At 39.6% G+C, this 22,409-nt stretch overlaps 2 protein-coding genes across 2 annotated transcripts in view; one reads left to right on the plus strand and one right to left on the minus strand.

Moving 5' to 3' along the window:
* LOC104921198 (collagen alpha-1(XI) chain) overlaps window positions 1-22,409 on the plus strand; it is a 51,886-nt gene that overhangs the window by 189 nt on the left and 29,288 nt on the right. Inside the window, exons 2-3 of the mRNA XM_027282889.1 lie at window positions 21,837-22,004; window positions 22,114-22,205. Of these exons, the coding sequence (XP_027138690.1) occupies window positions 21,881-22,004; window positions 22,114-22,205 (216 nt within the window). The 5' untranslated portion in view covers window positions 21,837-21,880. The remainder of the gene's footprint in view (window positions 1-21,836; window positions 22,005-22,113; window positions 22,206-22,409) is intronic.
* Window positions 1,698-4,396, minus strand: LOC104921166 (retinol dehydrogenase 8-like). The gene is made up of 5 exons (XM_027282890.1): window positions 3,793-4,396; window positions 3,513-3,692; window positions 3,148-3,241; window positions 2,066-2,249; window positions 1,698-1,960 (listed from the first exon to the last, which is right to left on the minus strand). Exons 1-5 carry the CDS (start codon window positions 4,040-4,042, stop codon window positions 1,739-1,741), a joined length of 930 nt encoding a protein of 309 aa, XP_027138691.1. The 5' UTR covers window positions 4,043-4,396; the 3' UTR covers window positions 1,698-1,738.

Consider the following 22,409-nt stretch of genomic DNA (forward strand, 5'->3'; position numbering starts at 1 on the left):
CCCCACACATAATTCATTTTAGTTTTTACTTTGGTCTATTATAACTTTTATTTTTACACCGTTTATTTCCCCTTATTGGCCTATTTATATACTGAGTCTTTAGCCTGTATGTGTTGATGATAAAAAAAAAGTTCATGCCTATCATTATTGAAAAAATATTTTTTGTCAAAAGTAGCTTATTAGGCATATTAATGCTTGCAGTTTACTCCGTATCATTTGTTATAAATATTTACATATTTTTTGGTGAAAATTGTCAATTATTATGACAAAAATTGCGGACCCCCTAGTGGTCACAGACCCCTGGTTGAAGACCCCTGATCTACAGGATACTTATGTTTATAAAAATCTGCTTGCCAGAAAATTGACCTCATCTTCTCAAACTGACATGAAAGATCCAGTGTGTAACATTTAAGGAGACATGTAGGTAAATATGGAATATAATAAGCACAATTATGCTTTCATGTGTTTTTATTATCTTAGAATGAGACTTTTATATCTACAGAGGGAGCAGGTCCTCTTCCACAGAGTCCGCCATGTTGACCCACATGTTTCTACCGTAGCCCAGAGCTCTTGTAGCTCTTGTAGAGAGTATTCAGTTGGTTGCATCTACAATTCACACTAGATGCCACTAAATCCTAGCTAACTTTATAATCACAGATCAGGGGGGTTGCATAACTTTAAGACATAACGTTATACATAAATTTATGTCTTAATGTAATAAGGACGGGTGGTTATATAGAAATTCAGACTCAGTACAGTTGTCATGAACGGGGAAAACAACTTGGAAAAAACCATTTTTTGTACAGGCTCTAAATGTTTAATTCTGCTGTGAAGTTGGACATTTTTATTATGGATGTTTATGTAAATTGACTCCTTCTGTAGCCAACCTCAGTGGACACTTAATTACTGCAGGTTTTTGTTTGGTTTCACCAAAGATGATCTTTAAGAGAAGATACACATTCAATTTGTTCCAGTGATATTAAATGGCATACCGTTTGGAAAAATGAGTTGAATACTTCTTTATTCACTGACTTTGAAGAGAAAGAATCGCTTAGAATTATATATGAAATATATATATATATATATGTAAAGTTTTTCAGGAGGATAACCTCACAGACAAAACGTACATATTTTCTCTAACATCGTATGCAGATGTAGTGTCAGTAAAACCAGATGTTTATCATTAAGGTGCTGCTAAGGTTTAATAGTCTATGTTGCAAATGCTATTGGTTAAATATATGCCGGTATATCTTTATTTGTGTAAAAGCATGTGTGAATGCTCATTAAATGCAGTTTGGGTGGGCAGCCAAGAGCAGAACTTTGCTGAAATGTGGGTGTTTTCAGCACAGAGACAAAGTGAAGGAAAATAGATGCATATAGATGTAGCTCATAAGAACTTACCATAATCATCAGTGACGTGCATTCAACCACATTTGCTAAAAACTTTCAGAAGGACTAACACAACTCCTAGAATGTATAAATTACAGTTTTTATTGCCAAAATAGTTGTAGTAACTGTACATTCATGAGCTACAACTTTATACATAGAAGAGAAAATAGGACTGATCATTACAATACAGACTGTATATACAGAAGGAAATATGGCAAGCCACCAAAGATAACTCATTAAAACCAGTTATATTAATATGTTTTCATTTTCCTCTTCACCTAAGAAGAGGTGGGGGTTTTATTGTGGTCAGCATACTCAGGATGTTAATGTTGACATCTGTGTAAAGTCTCTAGTCTGGTGAAACTGTCCTTCTCTTCAGAAAACTGGAAAACCTCATGACAGCTGCGGTGACATTCAATAGAGGACCCAGGCTATAGAACATGTGGTAGAAGCCTTGGACAGACAGAGTTCCAGTTTCATCAGCGTATTTCATCGCTATAATGGGCATGTACAAGGGGTTGGTCAGATTATGGAAACGCGGGGTGCTTGCTTCAATCACTTTCTTAATACACTGCAGGGAGTGAGATGATGGACAAAACAGACACAACAATTGGAGTCAGGCTTACCGGATTAATCACCATTGCAGACCGATAATAAGTGAGGCTTATAAACTTACTCTGGCGATGACATCAGGCGTTTGTCCCATTATCTCAAAGATGTTAATAGCAGACTGAAGATAGATGGTTTTGAACTGATACAAAGTATCAGGGTCCGTTCCGGGATACTCTTTCTGCATCACTTCCTGAATCATCTTTCCTTCAAACTCTGTGTGCACCGGGCCGGGCTCGATCATAGACAATCTGAGGAGAGAGAGAGAGAGAGGGAGACAGCAAAAGGGGGGTCATAAAACGACAGGAACTCATCAATATAGCATTGTTAGATAGAGGAAGAGTAAGTGCTGACGTCAATAATCGATTGATAGCATGGCACAATATTAATGATCAAAATATGGGCTGGCAGTAGCTTAGTCTGTAAGGTTTTGGCTCGGGAACCACTGCGTGGTCGGCTCAGGTCCACCATGGACCAAAGTATGGAGGGTGGACTGATAGCTGGAGAGGTGCCAGTTTACCTCCTGGGCACTGCTGAAGCACCCTTGAGGCAAGGTATAACTGCTCCCAGGGCATTGCTACATGGCTGCTCATCACTTCAGCATCTCTCCACATTTGCATGTCTATGAGCCTTTTGTGTGTGATTGTATTTGAGATAAAAATGTATGTAAAAACTTAAATGAAAAAAGATAAAGCATCTATTATTTTCAAACAATTCAGGTAATTCCTAAACCACTTCAACACTCACCTGAGTGTAGTCTGAACAGAGCCGTTTCTGGCTATATGCAGCAGCCACCAGTGGGCCCCCCAAGCCGCAAGTCCAGCCTCAATATATTTTAGGAGAATTAAAAGTATTTGCCTTTATTTGTAGTACAGCCAGAGCTGCTAGCATACAGACAGAACGACAGAGAGCACCTTCAACAATGTAAACAACTAATTGAGTAATCAAAAAAAAAATAAATGTATTATCAATATAATAATATCAATAATGAAATCAGTATTTGCAGTCCTAGATAAAACTTTGGCAAGTTAAATATAACACAAGGGGGTTGCCACCAAATCCTACACACTGCTCCTCTAAATGTCACACTATTTGCATCTGTGTTATTGACTTGTTACTAATGATGAAAGTAGCATCAGTGACACTCACCTGATATTAAACCTCAAGAGCTGCACAGCCAAACTCTCACAGAAGCCCTCTATCGCAAACTTGGAAGCTGTATACACGTCATTGAACACCACGCCTAGAAACACAGTACACATTAAAATTCCGTTGTCAGACAACATGAACAGTTTCATATTAGTTCTTGTTCACTGTGTTTGTAAAGTCATGCAGTAGGACTTAAACGCCATTAGTCTTTCTTCAGTTATCCACCCGCTCCTCCATTCGTCCATCATCAACCCACGTATACATCAGGATGATGACACCAAACATGACATTTCTCCCTGTACCATGTAACGCCCCAACACGCCTATCCTCCCTTCACTCATCCAGTTACCCGTCTGGCTGCTAACCTTGCAGTCCCATCACACTGGTGACCACGATTATGTGTCCTTCTTTCCTTTTCTTCATGTCAGGCATCACCTCTTTGATCAGGCGTACCACCCCGAAGAAATTGGTCTCAAACACTTTCTGCATATCTTCGATGGGGATGCTCTCCACTGGACCCACCAGGCCGACACCTGCGTTGTTGACTTTTCAGCAGAAACAAAGAAGAGGAGGAAGAACTTGGGTAATCAACATAACTAGTGTGGCAATGCATGGAGGAACACGATGAGGATGCATTTTACTTACTGAGGATATCCACGCGTCTATCTTCGATGCCATTAATACACTGTTTGACAGACTCGTCGCTGCAGACGTCTAGTACAGCCAGAGAAAGAGTGTTCCCATACGCCTCCCCGGCAGCCTCCACCAGCTTATCTTTACGTTTCAGATCACGCATTGTTGCTATGACTGTGAACCAGCAGAAAGAGAGGGGAAACAAAGAACTGAGAGGAGCGTAGATGAGGTTGACTTTTATTGTGATTTGCTTTGGCAGCATGGTTATGTTCCATATCTGTCAGGCCTGTACGGTCAAACTGAGAAAAAAATGCATTGTACATGCTGTACTCATCAGTAATGTAATTGGAGTTTTAATAATAGTAATATCTGAAGACCTCTTAATTCGTTTTTTGACAAAATAACAGCATATTTCAGTTTAAGTGTCACCCCATGGCACATGTTTAAAACTGTTGTTTTATCTGTTTTCGGATGTTAAGGTGTTCATCTTACTGTCCAGTACAGTACTCCATAGATACCTATTTAGCTTGAGAAGTACCAACACTTCTTTTAACCACGTTAGTTGTGAAACTTTGACATTCATGATCCCCAGAGGGTGAATCCTACAGACTTTGGAGATCTCCTGACTTTTCCCCTTGTGCCACGACACATGGCAGGTTTTAATAAAAAAAATCTTCTATCTTGACTTTTGGACATTTAATAAAGATGCTCATGTTCCCCACAGGATGAAATGTAATATATTTGTGGATCCACTGACATTGAACCTAGGGCCATCATCAGATAAAAATGGATCCACTGACATTGAACCTAGGGCCATCATCAGATAAAAAAAAATGTGTCCAGTATTTTGGTTCATTAGCATACTAACACTAAACTAAGATGGTGTACATGGTAGACATTACAAACATCAGCATGTTAGTGTGCCGATGTTAGCATGTAGCATGTAGACTCTTGTTTAAATCAAGTCTGTCTGGTCATGAGAAAACACATGAAAGACACACACTTTTTCTGCTACAGGGTGGAGACCACCAACGTTACTACTTGTTGGTTTTTCAATCACCAACTTCAATGAAAAGAGTAGCTCCTTCACACTTGACTTCAAATCGCAAATGCATTTAAGTGCTCCAATCTCAATTAGATCTGCATCATTCCATTTTTAACAGTAGTGTATGTAGGTATAATTATGCTCCATTTATTTCCATTGGCAGCTTCCAAGCTTCCACCTACAACTCCAGCACTACACCTCCAGACTGCTGCTTTAAATAAGCCTGTGATTAGGCATCCATCACCATTCATTATCTGTATCCACTTATCCTTATCAGGATTTTCCATCCTAAGTGACCCTGTCTGTGTGTGCATTTGCTGTCATAGGAGTGAACAGAAAGAACGGAGTAAAGACCATTAAGAAAAGGGAGGGTGACACAACAAAAATATCATCAGAGCCATGGGGTGATAGATGAGAATGGAGGTGCTGTGTTCACATTCACTATTTTGCTGACTTAACCTGTTTTCATGAATTCACTTTGTGAATAACTGGCTGAAATACCAACAATGTAAAAGCTAATGCTAGATAATCATAATTAACTGAGCTCTTATAATAGCTAATATCTCTAATAAGCTCTAATATAGAAACTGACACTCACTGGCATCAATCCTGCCACGTGCCTATTCCAGAAATAGCCCTCACAGCCTGTCCACCACAAACGAGCGAGCTGGGCAGTAATGAGCCTAAGCATGGCTGTAGTGTGGCTTAAGTTATTGTCTTGAGTTACATATACATTTAACAGTGACTAAAGATTAAGTTGGGATCAGATATATGGCTATGTGTGTGGCAGAGAGGAAGCTGAGTTTTAACCTTAACCTTTTAACCTCTTAGGTTACAAAAAATTGGGGTTGGTTGTGACAGATGAGCAGTGGGAGGAAGCCTATTGAAATGTTCACAAGGCAAAGCCTCAATTTGTATTAATGGTGCTTTGACTTTATTTCTCTTTGGTAAAACTTGGCAAATTGAATTTCATTGTTGTGTCTTTTTGTAACTGGTGTAAGCCGCTTCCTGGCCCATGTCTTTCATAAATTGTTTATAGGTTTTTGTACAAGTGGCACAACCTGTTTCTCAGTCTGTTAACTCAGTTAGCATCTAGGCTAATTCACTTAAATAAGAAAAATCCACGACCTCCAAGTCTCTCTTCACGGCTTCAGGTAGAGAATATTAGGTGTGATTATTTACTATACAACACTTCCAAAAAAACTGCTAAAAAAACTATTAAGTAATATTTTCTGCATAAATTCTCTTTCTTTCTTTCTTTCTTTCTTTCTTTCTTTCTTTCTTTCTCTTTCTTTCTTTCTTTCTTTCTTTCTTTCTTTCTTTCTTTCTTTTGGAGATTTAAACCACTACAAACAACATCCCAGTCATCTTTAGATTAAAATGGCAAATCTGCTATACTGTAGCGAGAGTAAACAGAGAGTAGCTTTAATCAGCATAATCATGTAGAGTATGTAATACTATTACATGCACTGCAGTAATGATGTATGGCCTAAGCATCTTATGCGTGAACAAGAACAAGTGGAGGAGTGATAGTGACAGGATGTTTATTTACAACATGCAAATAAAGTTGTTTATTATTAAAACTGTTTTGGCAGCACAAATGTAGCATGTTATCTCTCTCTCTTTCTCTGTGTGTCTCTCTCGCTCTCTGTCTATCTCTATCACACACACACACACACACACACACACATATATATACACACACACACACACACACACACACACACACACACACACACACACACACACACACACACATATATATACACGCACACACACGGTGCACCTACCATGATAGCGCTTCTGTTTATCTTTGGCCAGTGTCACAGCCGTCCTCAGGCCGATACCAGAAGAGCAGCCAGTGATCAGGACCACTTTCTGTCCAGGACTCGCCATGGTGCCACTGCACGCTGCTCCTCTGCTCTGTGCTCACTGTGGGACAGCTGCAGGCAAGCAGCTCTGCAGGATGACAGATGAGTAAAGGTGAGAGCCACTGTAAGAGGATAAAAGAGGTACAGAGAGAGAGAGATTATGTTAATGGTACACAGTCCTATGGTGTCATTCAAACCTAGCTATTATATGAAATTCATGACATGGGATTATATTAGACTTGATAAACCCATTGGCGCCTCCCAGTGGGGGTATGATTATTCTTCAAATCAGTGCACTCTGACTCTCTAAATGAGGTGACTTCTTTTATTGTTCAAAGCCAACTACGGTATACATGATGATGCCTTAAGATTTATTTTAATTAATTATTATTACACAAAGTCAAAGGGACACATACACACACACAACTTAAAGCAACAGAAAAACAATACCACCAGCACTATACAAGATTTGGTCCCCTTCTTGAAATATTTTTGTTTGGTACTAGACTGATCAGGCTGGTCATGAACCCACACATCGTATGATTACATAACTAACTAAGCTGTGGTGTTGCATAGACTACAACATATACGTGCTTAAGTGTTAGTGATGTTACAGTGTACAGAAATAAAAGATGTGATCCCGTCCAGCTTTTCTTTTTTTTGCTTTTCTGTGTTTTATTGTTGTAAGTGTTTCTGATGCTGTACAGCTTATGGTGAAGTACAAAACCTTTTTTTCTTTTCTTTAGAAAACGTTGGTTTCTCTTTTGTACTTGTTTTGTTTGTTAAGAAAAAGTTGAAAAGTTCAAGTTCAAGATATTGTTAAAAAAAAAAAAAAAACTGAAAAATAATACCAACAACTGAAAACAACAACAGCAAAAACAAAATTCGAAAAGCATAAATAAACACATTGATTGAAAAAATAAATAATTGCTTCCTGCTGTAACTTAAGCATTGTTGTTACATCAAAGTGTATGATAGATTTTGGACAGAAGGCACGTTAATATACACTAAATATCCATACAAACACACCCATACATGTCGATATACATGAACATATATGCACTGTATATACACATACACTCGCACATATGACAAATAATGTCTCTCAAACCCTTTAATTGACCTTTATAATGAGTATCAAAAAAGTTACAATTATGAAGAGTGTAAGAAGAGTAAGATAAACAAACACTAAACACACACACACAGACAAGTACAAAACCTCTCGCATGCACACTTGAACATGAGAGTGTAGTTGCCAGTCATACGATGACCTACTTGAAGCCGGGGGTAGGCATTTAGAAATATGCCTGGAATCTATTTTAAAAAAAAGAAAAAAAGTCATCATGTATGTGTGCCTGAATATGATTTATTTCTGTTACCAGAACAGAGCTCTTTCCAAAACACAACGTTCAAATAATGACTGTACGCTACATTTAGAGTACCTTTATCCATAAACTTGTAATCTACATTTAACGAGCTGCAGAACATGTGAAATGTCTCCAGATGTCTCTCCAGTTTCTCTCCAATTTATTCACAAAAAGAAAAGTTTGTGCATCTGTTCATTAGTTACAGGCTGGAAAGACCTTTACCAAAACAAGACACTACAGAGCAATGACAGCTGTTGCAAGATGGCACCAAGAAGAACAATTATTACATCCCAATACAGTACTCACAAAAAACCTACACTGTTAATCTAACCCTCTCCATGTGTCAGTTATCAGTACAGACTAAAATTACTCTTGATAACACATTTTTTGTCATTTAAACATTACTTTTAAGGTATCTTTACATTTGTTTCCTTTAGATTGAAAAACAGATTCATTCTTCCAGCTTAATTTGTTTAAATATCAACTTCTTTTTTATATACATTTTAATGCATAATGTATGCTAATGTAATATCTAAAAAGGTTTAGATTTATACATATCTGTATAAAAAGTCCTGTTCATGCTATATCTTTAAGTCTGTGTCACATTTTAGTGCTCTAAAAAAAAATACAAATGTCATCTTGGTTGGCAACACAGACTAATAAGTGGAAGTAAAGTGAAGCTGTCCAGGAGGGACCTGAGGCTCATATAGGTATTTAAGTGCATGTATGCATGTGTGTGCATGTACTGAGCTCTTATTCTTGTCAGTCCTTTTCACCCCATAAACCTTCCCTAAAACCCCCTTAAAAACATTTGATACCTCACAGCGAGCTTTTTTTTACTTTTCTACAATACAGATAAAGAATGAGAAAACCTTTGAAGTGGAAGCACAGTTATATAGTTTAATAGACGTGCCTATAGGAGGAATTTATCTATGTATGTGTGCGTGTTTGAAGAGTGCATGGGGTGGGCAAAGACAGACAGGCACTGGAATTTGGAATCTGCAGCAGCATATTTTTATTAGTTGGGCAGCACCGGTTGTCCTGTCCTAGCATGCTTTGTGTGTGTGTGTGTGTGTGTGTGTGTGTGTGTGTGTGTGAAGGCAGGATGCAGAAAATTCAATGTGGCACAACCTTTTATTGTTCATGCTGGGTGTTTTTTATTGCCTCCTATAGAGAGAGAAACTTTTCTGGCAGGTTTATATCCAAAACATTTAAACTCAATGCACATGTGCGCGGTCATGGCAACGTTATAACACGTTATGCGCCTGTGCCAGTGCGTGCCAATGCGTGCCCATGCGCCCGCAGATGGAGACACCACATAGCGCCTTAAATCACAAAAGACAATAATGATCCTAATAATGACACGCGCAGTAATTATGTTCCCGTACAGCCCCCACGAGCTTGAACCTGGAGTCTCCGGGGAGGGAGGGAGGGAGGGATGGTTTTGCAGTGGAGGAGAGAGAGGGGGTGAGGAGGAGGTGGAGGAGGGAAGAGAAAGTGAGGAAAGTTGTCTGCGGGTGTAGGAGGAAAGACCTTCCGAGATTAAGTTATTTTTTTTCCTCCCCTGATGGTCTCCCTACCTCATCCATCCACAAAGAAGAAACAAAGTGGAGGCTACAGGAGTATACGAGCTGCTCTGTATCATTCATCATCAATTAAATCAGCTTTTTTTTTTCTTTTTCCATTTTTTGTGTGTGCATGCGCGCTCTTAATTGCCAGCTGCTGGAGTGCACGTTGAAGAGGAGACGGGCGCGAGGGCAGCGGTTTCCCTAGACTCTCGCGCGTAAAAGGCAAAGGTTTCTTGTGACCGCAGGTGTCGCGCGGAGAGCAGGGGGGGCCTAGCCACGAGGGAATTAACTGGATCGATAGCTTCATATGCAAAAAATGATGGATCGATGGAGAAGAGTGCGAGAGACGTGGCTGCTGTTGGTGCTCGTCACGGTGTTTTACACCTCGAGGGCAGGTAGGCTGAAACATCCAGGATTTGTTTGTTTGTTTTTCTTTGTGCAAAGTAAAACTAAACTCCTCAATTGCATTTTATCTGCAGTAAAAAAAAAAAAAAAAGTTTAATTAGTCACTATTGCTCCCTCTCTTTTTTTTTCTCCTCCTCTCTGACCATCAGTTGTCAACACCTGCCCTCCAGGCCTTCACAAGTTAATGAGAGCCAAATTTAAGTGCCATCCGTGTTACTATTTTGCAGCAAACACACGCTCACTGTCCACCATCTGTGCATGTGGTCACTTTTGATGTGTTGGTATGAACTTGATTTGATCAGGTCACTTTCCAAATACACCCTCCACCCCCATTCATAAATGTCTCCTAGTCATTTTCCTTCCAGAAAAATACACTCCGCTTTGACAGATGATTTTGTCATGCCAGGTCATGCAAACCTAAAGCTTATTGAACTGAACTGTCTCTCATTTTGGGCTCTTTGAACCCACTGCACATTTGCTAGACAGTCACAAGGCATTGGCCTATATGTCTGGACTTGTTCTGCCATACCTGCTGCATCAATCTGTGCTCTCTCTCTCTCTCTCTTACATACAGCAGCAGCATATAGGATATTTAACCTGTACAGCTGGGTAATGGGGAACAGACCGAGGCAAATTAAAGTGAGCTGTGCTGAGCTGCACTGGGAACGCTTGGTACATACAGCAGCCCCTGGCGCTGCACTCAAACTAATGTGAGGAGGTTGGGTGATGTCAGTGATGTTTATCAGGACACGCTCGAGTGCGTATCTTTGTGTTTGAGTATGAAAAAAAGTATTATAGTTAACACCTGAGGAATCATGGTGAAATACTAAGAACCTGACATGTTGTCTGTTTTAACATGTCTAACTTCAAGGTTCTAGGTATCTTTATTATCCCCAAGGGGCAATTTGTGGTGCAGCGGCAGAACAACACAAACATAAATAACAACCAGTAAATTAACAATAAATACATGCCACAAAACAATTTTGTATGCACCTCACATGGAGCTGCTAAGAAGGCCAATGGCAGCAGAATAAGACTTTAGAGGACGACTGGGGTCAAACAGGACCATCTGGGCCTTCTTCGGGGTCCTAGTTAGCTCACAAAGGAGAAAGTAAGAACAGTTTCAATAAAACAACACTAAAACATTCTCATAAAAGTCCTGTAGACATTAAAATTGCATAGCTTTCTAGACCTTGAGCATCAAGACGTCTTTAAAGGATCCGTGTAGATAGATACTTATATTGATCCCGAGGGAAATTCAAGCATCCAGTAGCAGCACAAGACACAGTAAACAGGTTTTAGAGACCTCTAGCTGTGTTTTTATGGATTGCAAACGTAAAGGTGCTGCAAAACATGCGAAAACTGTGCCAATGTTTGGTTTGTCCATTCTGGGCTACTGTAGAAACATGTCGGTTCAACATGGCGGACTAGCTAACTCTAACTCTGTAGATATGAACAGCTCATTCTGAGGTAGCAGAAACATAACTTTATTATTACATTTATTATTTTCAGGTCATTATACACTAATATAGACGCTGTGGTACTCATTGGTTTTTCAAGTCAGCTTTAAATTGGTACCTCATGGTTCATTTAGAAGTCGTCCTGGAGCTTTTCATTCATTTTACATGGTCTTCATTAGAAGACGGAGTTGCCATTTGTCGTGGAGATTATTTATTGTTTATTTATTTTATTTAAAATGCTTTCTCGTCCATGTTAGCTTAAAGGAATAGTTTGATATTTTGAGAAATGTGTTTTGCTCTCCGCAGAGCCAGCAGCCTGTTAACTGTGCTTAGCACAAAGACTGAAGACAAGGGGAAATTGATAGCCCTGTTCTGTTCAACTGTAATAAAATCCTCCTACCAGCTCCCCTGTTCTGTTCAACTGTAATAAAATCCTCCTACCAGCTCCTTTAAAGATCACCGATTAACATGTTATATCTTGTTTGTTTAATCTATTCAAAAACCAAAGTAAAAAAGGGTTATGTACCTATTCTTCTTGTTGTCACCGTGAGGTTGCTAGACAACAAGCCTCTGCAAGACTCTGCAAGAGAGTGGAGCGTTTCCCAAAATGGCAAATATTCCTTTAAAAGTTGAGCTTCAAAGTTCATTGTTAAACTTGAAACAGCAGATGGCAAAAAACAAACTCAACTCAAATTGCGTTCTGCTTATAAAGCTCATGTGATGTGATCGAAAGGTACAAAATGGACCTTGAAGTGAGGTTGATTAATCAGTCACATATGATTTCCTTATTGGTTTCAGAGGCCAACAACATTAACAGTTTCTAAGCACCCAAAGAAAAAGTCTTTAAAAAAAACTCTGAGCTTCATAAACCCACACATCTTTCCTTCATCTTAACCTCATTACATCCGTTGTTTATCTCATTTAATGGCTGTTTTACTTGCAAGTCAACATTTGATGTAGTCCGGCTTTATGTAGGACTACATCCGCGATTCATTGCAAAAGAGTCAGTGAGCAGGTGACTTGGCAGAGACTCCACCATGTTGGCTCCACCTGCCCTGTCTGAGAAGATGCTGAAAAAGCTGAAAAGTATTTATATTATGTCTCAAAAGCCTTTAAGTCATTATATATCTGGCTTTTACTGAAGATTAGAAGAAAACCCGACTGCTGGTTACTTATTCTAGTTTGTTTGTTATAGTTCATCTTGTCTCAGTGTGTCATATATCAAGAAATAAGTTATAAAATTAATATAAAAAGAAATACATTTTAGAGAACAAAACGAAAAGGGACTTGTTGGGTTTTTTGCATGTTGTGACACATATATTCAGGGTCAAACTTCGCCCTGCCTGTGAAGGTCATTTCTGAAGTGACTAATGTGACCTCTGGACCTTTTGGGTCATTCAGGGTCAAACTAGGCCAGTGTGTGAACCCTGTACCCTCCAACACCTGGCAGTCAGTGAACTTGTAAATAAGAATTTATTCGTAAATTACCCTCCGGGTGAAGAGAAACACAGACACGCAGAGAAGCAATCACATACTCCCAGATACACATGGTAAAATGTGGACTTGTGTTTTGTTCTCACGTTTCTTTTTCAGCTACTGGACAGACTCTTGCATAAGCCGTTATTTAACCGTCTTCGGTTACACGTCTCTCTTGATTTTTGACTTACTGTTGCCGTCACACACCTGGCTGTCAGCACATTAGGTGTGAAATATGATGGTGGTTACCTGAGCAATGTGGTCAGGTTACTGTCATGGTCTGGCCTAAGGTGTTTCATTCACTCACTTGGCTCACTGTCTGTCTGTAACTTGTGCGTTCAAGTAGCCATCAGCCTCATTCTCGTTATTTATTACTTTTAAAGTATTCAAAGTATTCAATGCTCAAAAGAAGTGATTCTGAAGTTTGGAAGTGAAGCAAACGTTTGGTGCCTAATTTATTTATAATATATTTATAACAGGTGGCTATTCATTTAGTTTATAGCTACAGTGTGTACGATTTAGGAATATTTATTGGCAACAATGGAATACAATGGAACATTTTTAGTATGTTTCCATTAGTGTATAGTCTCCTGAAAATAACAATCATTGTGTTTTTGTTTTTGTTGTTTCTTAAAATGAGCCCTTTATATCTTCAGTATGAATGTTTTTTTGTTTTGTGCAATTTATTAAAGCAAATAGAAAGAAGACACAGATGCACAGCAGCTATAGAATAATGCTAATTGCCACTTTCTTTATTATCTACTCTAATTTTAATATAGATAAAGAGGTGAAGTTTGGATAGTTTAAGATCTGTACCCTGTATCTGGTGATACTCTCAGTGCGAGAGACACATGTTATGTATTTGTAAGTAGAAGATGCTCCTCTCTCGTCTCTGGTGTGTGTTGCTTATGTTTCATTGTCTGACCTCAAAACAAACAAAATAAATCTGTTTCTGTGTGGGTGCATACAGTGTTTTTAATAAATGGTGGTCTTCTGGCCACACCCACAATCAGTGATGTTACAGCAGGTGTTTTTGATTGTACAGACGATGGGAAACACCTGTTGTGACATCACGGTTTGAGATATGGCACAACAGTAGTAGTTTTCTACCACATGTGTTTCAGTGTGGAAATCATCTTTCTAGATATTTTTAGGCTCGCTAGAAACTCTAGGGATATACACATGGTGGTGAAATATTACAAGAATTGTGGCCACAGACCACAAACTCTTTGCACAGACACCCAGGTGAACTGTAATAATTTATCTGTATTTTAATTGTTTGGTATTTAGTGCTAATGAGCAAATACCAACCTACTAACACACTGATCTAAGATGGTGAACATAGTTTAACAAAGTTTGTTTTAACATTTCTAACCTTTTGCTCCCCAGTTTGGACTTTTACTGTCACGCTTTGTCACTAATAACTCCACCTTTTGGTGGGTGGATGGTTGCAGCATTGGATATCACTTCTTTTCACTGGCTAGCAGTTCAGGTCTTCACCAAAAGGCCATAATATGTGCAGAGGTTCCATGCAGGTCTTCTGACTAAACAGTAAGGAGTTGCTTGTGTATGCTTGTACATGATCCCTCAACAGCTTCCCACCCACAAACACTGACGTACAGTACATCGTCAGTGAACAGTGTCTAACTCATCTTCTGTTTTTTGACTGTGAAGAAGAAGTTAATAAGTCACCTCAAGTTAAAATACAATGACAGTCCTGTTTGTTGAAATCACTACCAGGAATATGATCCAGGTCTTTGTGGTGGAGGAGAAGTACTTAGACCTGCTTACTTTTAGAATAATATTAGTGAGTGTTTACGGTGTTTTTTTAGAGGAGTTTTTTTACTGTTTTACAACTAGCCATATTTATCTGAGTTACAGCCAAGTCGCAGCTGTTTCAAATTCCTGTTTGACCTCCTCCAAGATGTGTTGGATATTTAAATAACTACAAAGACACTATGGAAATCGATCAAAAGAGGCAAAGATGAACAAAGACACGAGAACTTAAAAAGTCCAAAATTGGATATCACTCAATAATACCTCTAACAATAATAAACTAATAATATAACCTCTCTATATTTAAGACACATATCATGTGTCCGTTCATGTACTCCTATGTGTTCAGGAGACAGTCAGTCAGTCTATCCTGTAACAGAGGGAGTTAATGCTTCTTACCCAAACATGTGGAGCTGCCTGCAAGAATGATGAGTTTTGACATTCCCATCATCCTCAGCTGGGCTAATTAGCAAATGTTAGAATGCTAAAATGCTAAACTGAGATGGTGAAATTAAGTGTGTTACCATCCATCTGAGTGGAGCAGCTGAAAATCATGAAAACGTCTTTACGATGAGTGCTTTTAAATCAATTAGTTACCAGACAAAAAATATCATATCTGTGTGAAGCGATGAAGAGACTGTAAGTGTCTCCAGGTTTGACTGTCGCTGTTTTAGTTACATCCATTCGTTGTGCTGTCTTCTTCTGGTTTAATGGCACCCAACTAGAGAATTAGCCCTACCAGCTGTTTATCGTGAATAAAATTTGCGCTTCAAATGGACGAAACATGACTCAGTACAGCTTCACAGGGCTGCTCGCATGACTGAAGACTTGTAGTCTTGTTTTGACAGAATAGACACTTGTGTTGTTTGTGCCATTTATTAAGTAATTTTTTATTATTATAACGTCCTGCTATAATTAAAGTCATATTTGTTCTAGTCTACAGTCAATACAGTTGACTCTGGTGTGACGTCTCAGTTCAGCTTTTCCCAGCCGAACTCAATTTGTTCAGGAGCAAAAACAAAACCCACCAGTCAGAATTAAGTGATTAGAGCCACATTGAGCACTGTCTGTACAAATATGAGACTAAACTGACTTGAATATGGACTAAATCATAGATGATCAGTTGACTAAATGTCCATGAAACAGTTCAAATCGACTGATATGTGGGTATTCTTTTAATTTGTAGATGAAGCAGTAATCATTCGATGTACAGAGCAAGACGTTTAACTGCTCAGCAACCTGAATGGGATTGTAATCGGTTCTTTGGTTATTTTCTTGGTTGTTTCTACAAGGAACCCAATGAACCGCGTGTGCGGAAACAGTTATTTTATTACTGATGATGCTCAGTGTTTCATGTGATCATTAAATATTCTTTACTGCACTGTCAGGGTTCGTTTTATACTTCCTCGGCTATCTTTAACAAAAGGGTGGTACTGTGAAACAAGCAGGGCATTAACTTTTTGGCCAGCCGCAGAAGATAAGATGTTGTAATCCGGACTACGAGTATAAAAATTAGTAGTAGAGAAAGCCATATCCATCAGTTCTCTGTTTGCACCATAGTTTTGCTTTATTAATCATGTTTTGTTGTAAAGACGCTGAAGACGCTTTGCACTCTGACATAGTTGTAGGTCTGTGTGCTACAAATTGTCATGTTAGAAAATAAACTCATTCTTTGTTCTCAAAAATCAAAGTCACTGTATGACGCAGCACCCAACAATAATAGTGCACAGAGCCACAAAAAGCAACGTGTAGCTGTTCGAGAAGAGTTGGAGCCCTGTGACTGACAAATATTGATGCAGTCTTTGATCTGTGCTTGAGAGGAAGAGCGACTTTGTTGGAATGAATGAATGCGAAACCCTTCGCTGTTGATTTGGATCAAGAGGAGGGAAGATTACGAGTGAGATGTTTAGACTTGAGATGATGTGTGACTTCAACACGAGCACCACAGTTTCCTAGAAGGAGAGATGGAGCACATGGCTGTCTGTCTGCTAGCTTCTTATTCCCTCTCTTTGTCACTAATACTTAGGATCTGTGCATAAGTTGATGCATGTGTGTCTTTATGAATATCAGTTAGCAGGAGAAACTATCTAGTGTTCCTTTGATGAAAGTCAGCTGAACTGGGAGGAAAGAAAACATATGGTTCCTCCATCTTATTCTTCCCTCTGCACTCTTTCTTCTTCTCATCTCTTCTCTGGTTTTCATCTCCTTCTGAGAGACATGAAAGCTGTTTGAAAGAGACGTTTGAGAAAGGCAGCAGAAAGTGAGAAAGTGAGCAGAAGGAAGAGAGTAAAAAAGAGGCAAAGCACTGTAATGACAGGCCCCTGGGGCAAATCCTTGGTGGGGGATTTTGTACCCCCAGGGTGATGCCTTTTTGTGTGTCTGTGTATGTTTTGGTGCAGTGTAGGAGGCTCGACTAAACACAAGTTCTGCACAAGTTCTGCAAAAGGCATGTTATTGCATTCTTTGCCATTACTGAGTTAATGACAGACTAATCGCAAACACACACATACACAAAAAAGCACTTACACAGTCTTCATATGCACACACATAAACAGACACACATCTGGTTACCAGAAAACCCATGGTCTTTCCAATACGGTGCCCGTTAAGTTGTCGGTGTGTGTTAGTGTTTTGTTTGTGCCTGTACGTCTGCTTCGCTGCCCCACTTACATGTGTGGCCTGTATGCATAAATGTGAAACCATAACCAGAGATGGATCTCCGATAAAAGACAGCTCCATCACCATCACCACTCCACTGTCAAATAAGTTTGTCTAACAGGTCCGGGCCAGCAACTTGGAGCACAAGGAGAATCTTTGGTGGCTAGCCAGTTGTCCTGGTTGTCCTAGGCCAGTGTTTAAAATGCCAAATGAAATGAGTAAATCAAAGCCTGCATTTAATCTGATGGTACAAAATTACAGCTATGTAAATTTTTAACAAGTTAGTATAAAAAAAACCCCATATGGTGAAAAATATCTTAACTACCATTCCTGAGTTGATTTTGTATTTTAATAATAAATAAATGGCATCAACACTTGTTGATTTACTTTTTTTTTAGTTACTCAGATCTACCATAAACATTAGAAAACATGGACGTTGTACAGTATCTGTGTGGTATCAAGGGTGGTGGCTCTGGCCGTCACCATCTTGGCAGTCCTGTCGCCTGGATAATCCAAAATAGGCAAAAACGGGGAGCATTGGTAAGGCTGAGGCGGGCAAATGAATGAAGCTTGAGTGTTCAAACAAGTTGTCAGTTGTCATGATTTTTCTTTTTTTAAGATTATTTTTGGCCTTTCCAAGCTTTTTATTTGGCAGGAATGTGGGGAGAGTGAGAGATGGGGATTGACATGTGGGAAAGAGCCACAGGTCAGATTCAAACCCTGGGCTTCCGCAGCAAGGACTGAGCCTTCACACATGGGGCGGCTGCTCTACCAACTGAGCTAAACACCGCCCCAAGTTGTCATGAATTTTTGTACTAAGCTGTAAACATGTTTATTTCTGCTTTGAAGTTGGGCATTTTAACATGGGGGCTTATGGAGATTGACGTGTTCTATAGCCAGCGTCAAGTGGTCGTTTGCAGAACTGCAGTTTTTGGCATTGGCTTCATTTCACAGCCATGGAGGTTGACGCTTGAGAGCTACCAGAGCAAGTCCAGTCAGAGCTCTGAGAAAATGCCAGGTGCAGTTGTTAATGGCATAACGTGGAAAAAAATAATAAATTTAAACTCATCAGTTGCAATAAAAGGTTAAAGTCTGTTGCGAGTATGAGATGAGATTAAACTTCTATCTGTCTGTTTCCCTGTTTTGGTTGAACAGTTCATTCTTGCTGCTCTGCTTTATGTCGAGGCTTACATTTGACAAGCTCTGCGTGTGTGTGCATGTTGATCGTGGTGCCCCTCACACAGTTTAGAGACTTTTTTAGAGAGAAACATTGCCTGTTGTGTTAAAGGGAATATAGAGTAAGAACAAAGTTTCCATGTCTCGTCTTGTCTTCTGCTGCATTCAGATGTCAGTGTTGCAGATCGTTTCTTGGTATGTATGACTAAAATCCCCCCCCCTCCCCTCGCTTCGTGTACAATATCAGGAGCAGTGTCACCTTCAGTCTAACCATGGCTCTCACGTGTGTGATCACCACGAGCTACCTTGTAGCCCAAATATGCCTTCAAGAAAAGCATATTAACAGCCAGTCGTGCGTCATCACATTTGACCCTGAAAATAAATATATATTTTAATGGAATCATAGCAGAAAAACAACATGTGCACATTTAGCAAAGTGCACATATTTTAATGGTCAGAATGCATTTATGGGAAACGACTCCTGATAATGAGAATGTAGTCTGTGGGAGGATAGTTCAGCATTTTTGGAAGTAATTAAGAATTAGATAGCGTCATGATGTTCGTCTTGCGTCTGTACCATTTACAATATAAAGAATGGACAATAAAAAGCTGGAGTTGATTAGCTTAGCTTAGCATAAACACTGGAAGCAGGTGGAAACAGCTAGCCACGGCCTCAAAATGCATCTCCAGACTGCCACAGAATTGAATCAGCATACAAAACAACTCCAGTTGTAGTCTCAATGTAGGCACTGCAGGACTGTTGTAATGCTCCACATTACATTGTACAGGTGTTCATATTTTTGTGGTCACTCAGAGTGTGTTTTATGTCAGCAGTCAGAGCAGAGAAGGAATTCTTGGATGTCACTCTTTTTACAGACGTTTCTCAGCCAATAAAGACTAATAGTGCTGTATAAGCTGTATCAGTAAATAATATGATCACCTGCATGTAAAAGACAGAGTTACAAGGTGACCGAATGCCAGCAGGCAGGCAGGCAGGCAGACGGACCAACAGATGGACAAACAGACGGGACAACTGAGAAAAGAGGCGGTAAATACATCTGGCGCTCAGACTCAGACATTATGCCAACCTCTTGTGCGCATACACATCCACATGTGTGTGTGTGTGAGACTGAGAGAGTGTGTGTGTGTGTTGAAAGGTGCTGGGCAGATGGAGGGTTTACGTAAGCCCTAGAAATACGTGTGAAAAGAAGCCATACCAGTAGAGGCATGCCCTCCTCTCCCCTACCATGTATTATTTCCTCTCTTTACCCCCTTCTCTCTCCTAAACTTCCAGTATGCTGCACATTTCTCTGCCCCAGTCTCATCTTTTACATCACATCTTTTTCTACTTAGTCCATCTCACAGATCTCTGCGACCGCTGCGTCCGCATTGATCAAAGGAACGTGTGATAAGCATTCCCGCTAATGTTACAACTCTGGCTGCATCTCTACATTTTCCAAAAGTGTCTTTTGAGTTTTGTGTTTCCGTGCTCTCGGGCTGAATCATTGTCAGAACACATGTATTTTTTATTGCCCTCTGGTATTAGTCTTTGTTGTTTGATGCAGACTGTTGCATGTGCCAGTGCCAAGATGGACGTCATCTTGCGATCACACCAAACTTCTGCAAGTATGCAAGTATGTGTCCTCAGAAGAGAGACAGAACGACAGACGTGGTCTGACTGATAAAAGATTTCATTAGTTTGTTTACAGGGGCAGCTTAATTACAGGGCTGGCATCACCCACATGTCTCAAAGGTAACATCACACCCAAAAAAACCCGGAAAAAAACAGTTGTGTTTTAATTATACAGTTGCTAAGCAAAATTCATGTTTCTCATGTTCATCAGCTACTCAGTGAATTAGTCTGCTGATTTGTGCTGGCTGGATAGGAAATACATAATAGGTTTATCAGAGCTTTTTTGCTGAAAATGGCTGGAATGGAGGTTGATAAGTGAAATTGGCTTTTTAGCTGCTAAGAATGCATTAAAAACCCTTGTTAATATAAACAACGTTGATTGGTGCAGCTATAACAGGACTATTGTTCTAAATCAGTGAGGAAGAAGAAGTATGTTAAAATAAACCTCTGTGTCTGTAAAGTGAAACCAATGCAGAAGTGCTAAAACGTCCACTCGAGGCTGGCTACAGAACGAGTCACTCTCCATAAGCCCCCATGTTAAAATGTCCAACAGCAGAAATAAACTTTTTTACAGCCTGGTACAAAAACTGATTTGGTCTCTATAGCTAATTTCCCCATTCATGACAACTGTACTGAATTTTTACAGAACTCATCTGTTCATACAATCATTTAATCAGGTTTTCATCAACTTGACATTATTTACCTAAACTGGAGAAGTCCACGGTACACTGCAGACCAAATATACAGCACAATCGTAATCAAAGAATGGCACCAAGCAGGAATGAATGATTCAGAAAGTAAAAGAGTCAACTGATAAACAAATAACTTGTTTCTTATCCGAAAACAAAATGAATTTAAAAATAGATAGATGGTTTAAAGAATACTTTGGCAAACTATTTTCACTATTATTATTATTATTATCCTTACACTTATATTCAAAATCTCATTTCCCAGACAGTTGTTATTACAACAGGTTACAGACACTCTAATTCCTATCCGAGCCTTTATTTCTTCTCTATACTTTGGTTCCACCCAAGCATCTTCCCCGTGTGTTATCCCTCAGTTAAAGCAAAACTCATATTGTGAAAAAGCTTCATCTGTGGCCAAGCCAGAATTATGGAACTCCCTCCCAATTATCTGAGCTCAACAATGTTTTTAAAGAAGCAACTTAAAACATTAAGTTTTACTCATTGGCTTCCAACTCTATCTCATTTCTTGTAGCATTGCTGTTTGAAGTGTGACGCTGAGTGTGTTGGGTGTTTTGTTTGTTTTCTGTGTCGTGACAAAGGGTCATTGCTCCCGTGTGGTGTTTTACGGCTCTCACAGGTGCTCGATAAAGCTCGGGTTGGGACAGAAGGCTAGCGATGGCGGCGCTGACTAAAGGTCTCTTTTAGATCAGGAACCAGGAAACTCAGTGGCAGAAGCATCACTGTTTTTTTTGCTGCTGCAGCTTAAGCCGTCAAATGGCTGATGCTTGCTGCAAAAGAAATCACTGTAACTTTTAATTAAGATCTTTGTGCATGCATAAAATCAAGGTAAATGTCCTGAAGAGCAACAGCAGATCAACTCATCATCAAACTTGCCATTCCTCTCAGTCATAATGTTTCTTGTCTCTCTGCAGCCGATCCTATCGATGTCCTGAAGATCCTAGATCTGTCCGAGGACATGGAGGGTGTGTTGTTGGAGTCAGGACTGTGCACCAGCAGGGAGGGACGAGAGGAGACAGACCTCTCCTTTAAGATCAACAAGAAGATTCAATTGAGCGCACCCACCAAGCAACTCTTTCCTCGTACGTTTTAACATAAACCTCTGTCGGCTGAGATTAAATTACAAAGTGTGGGTGTGAAGGCATTTGTCCATTGAGAGACTGTTTGTGTATATGTATGTCTTCTCTCCAGATTCGCCATTTCCTAGGGATTTCTCAGTGATGACGACAGTTAGAGCAGTGAAAGGTTCACAGGTCTTTCTCCTCTCCCTGTACGACTCGCAGGTACGCATCATGCACACTACATCAGCACTTTCACTCATGGTGCTGCATGTTTCTGTCACTCTTGTCCACTGTCAGTTAGATCAGAAACATACATACATGCTAGACTGACCTTAAACAAACTCCCCACACAGGATGCACTCCTGCTGGGTTGAGCATCACATGTTCATCTCAAAATGAGAATATGCTTTTTGCCAATTTTTGCTG

The sequence above is a fragment of the Larimichthys crocea genome, chromosome X (assembly GCF_000972845.2).
Source record: "Larimichthys crocea isolate SSNF chromosome X, L_crocea_2.0, whole genome shotgun sequence".
In the NCBI taxonomy this organism is placed as follows: domain Eukaryota; kingdom Metazoa; phylum Chordata; class Actinopteri; family Sciaenidae; genus Larimichthys; species Larimichthys crocea.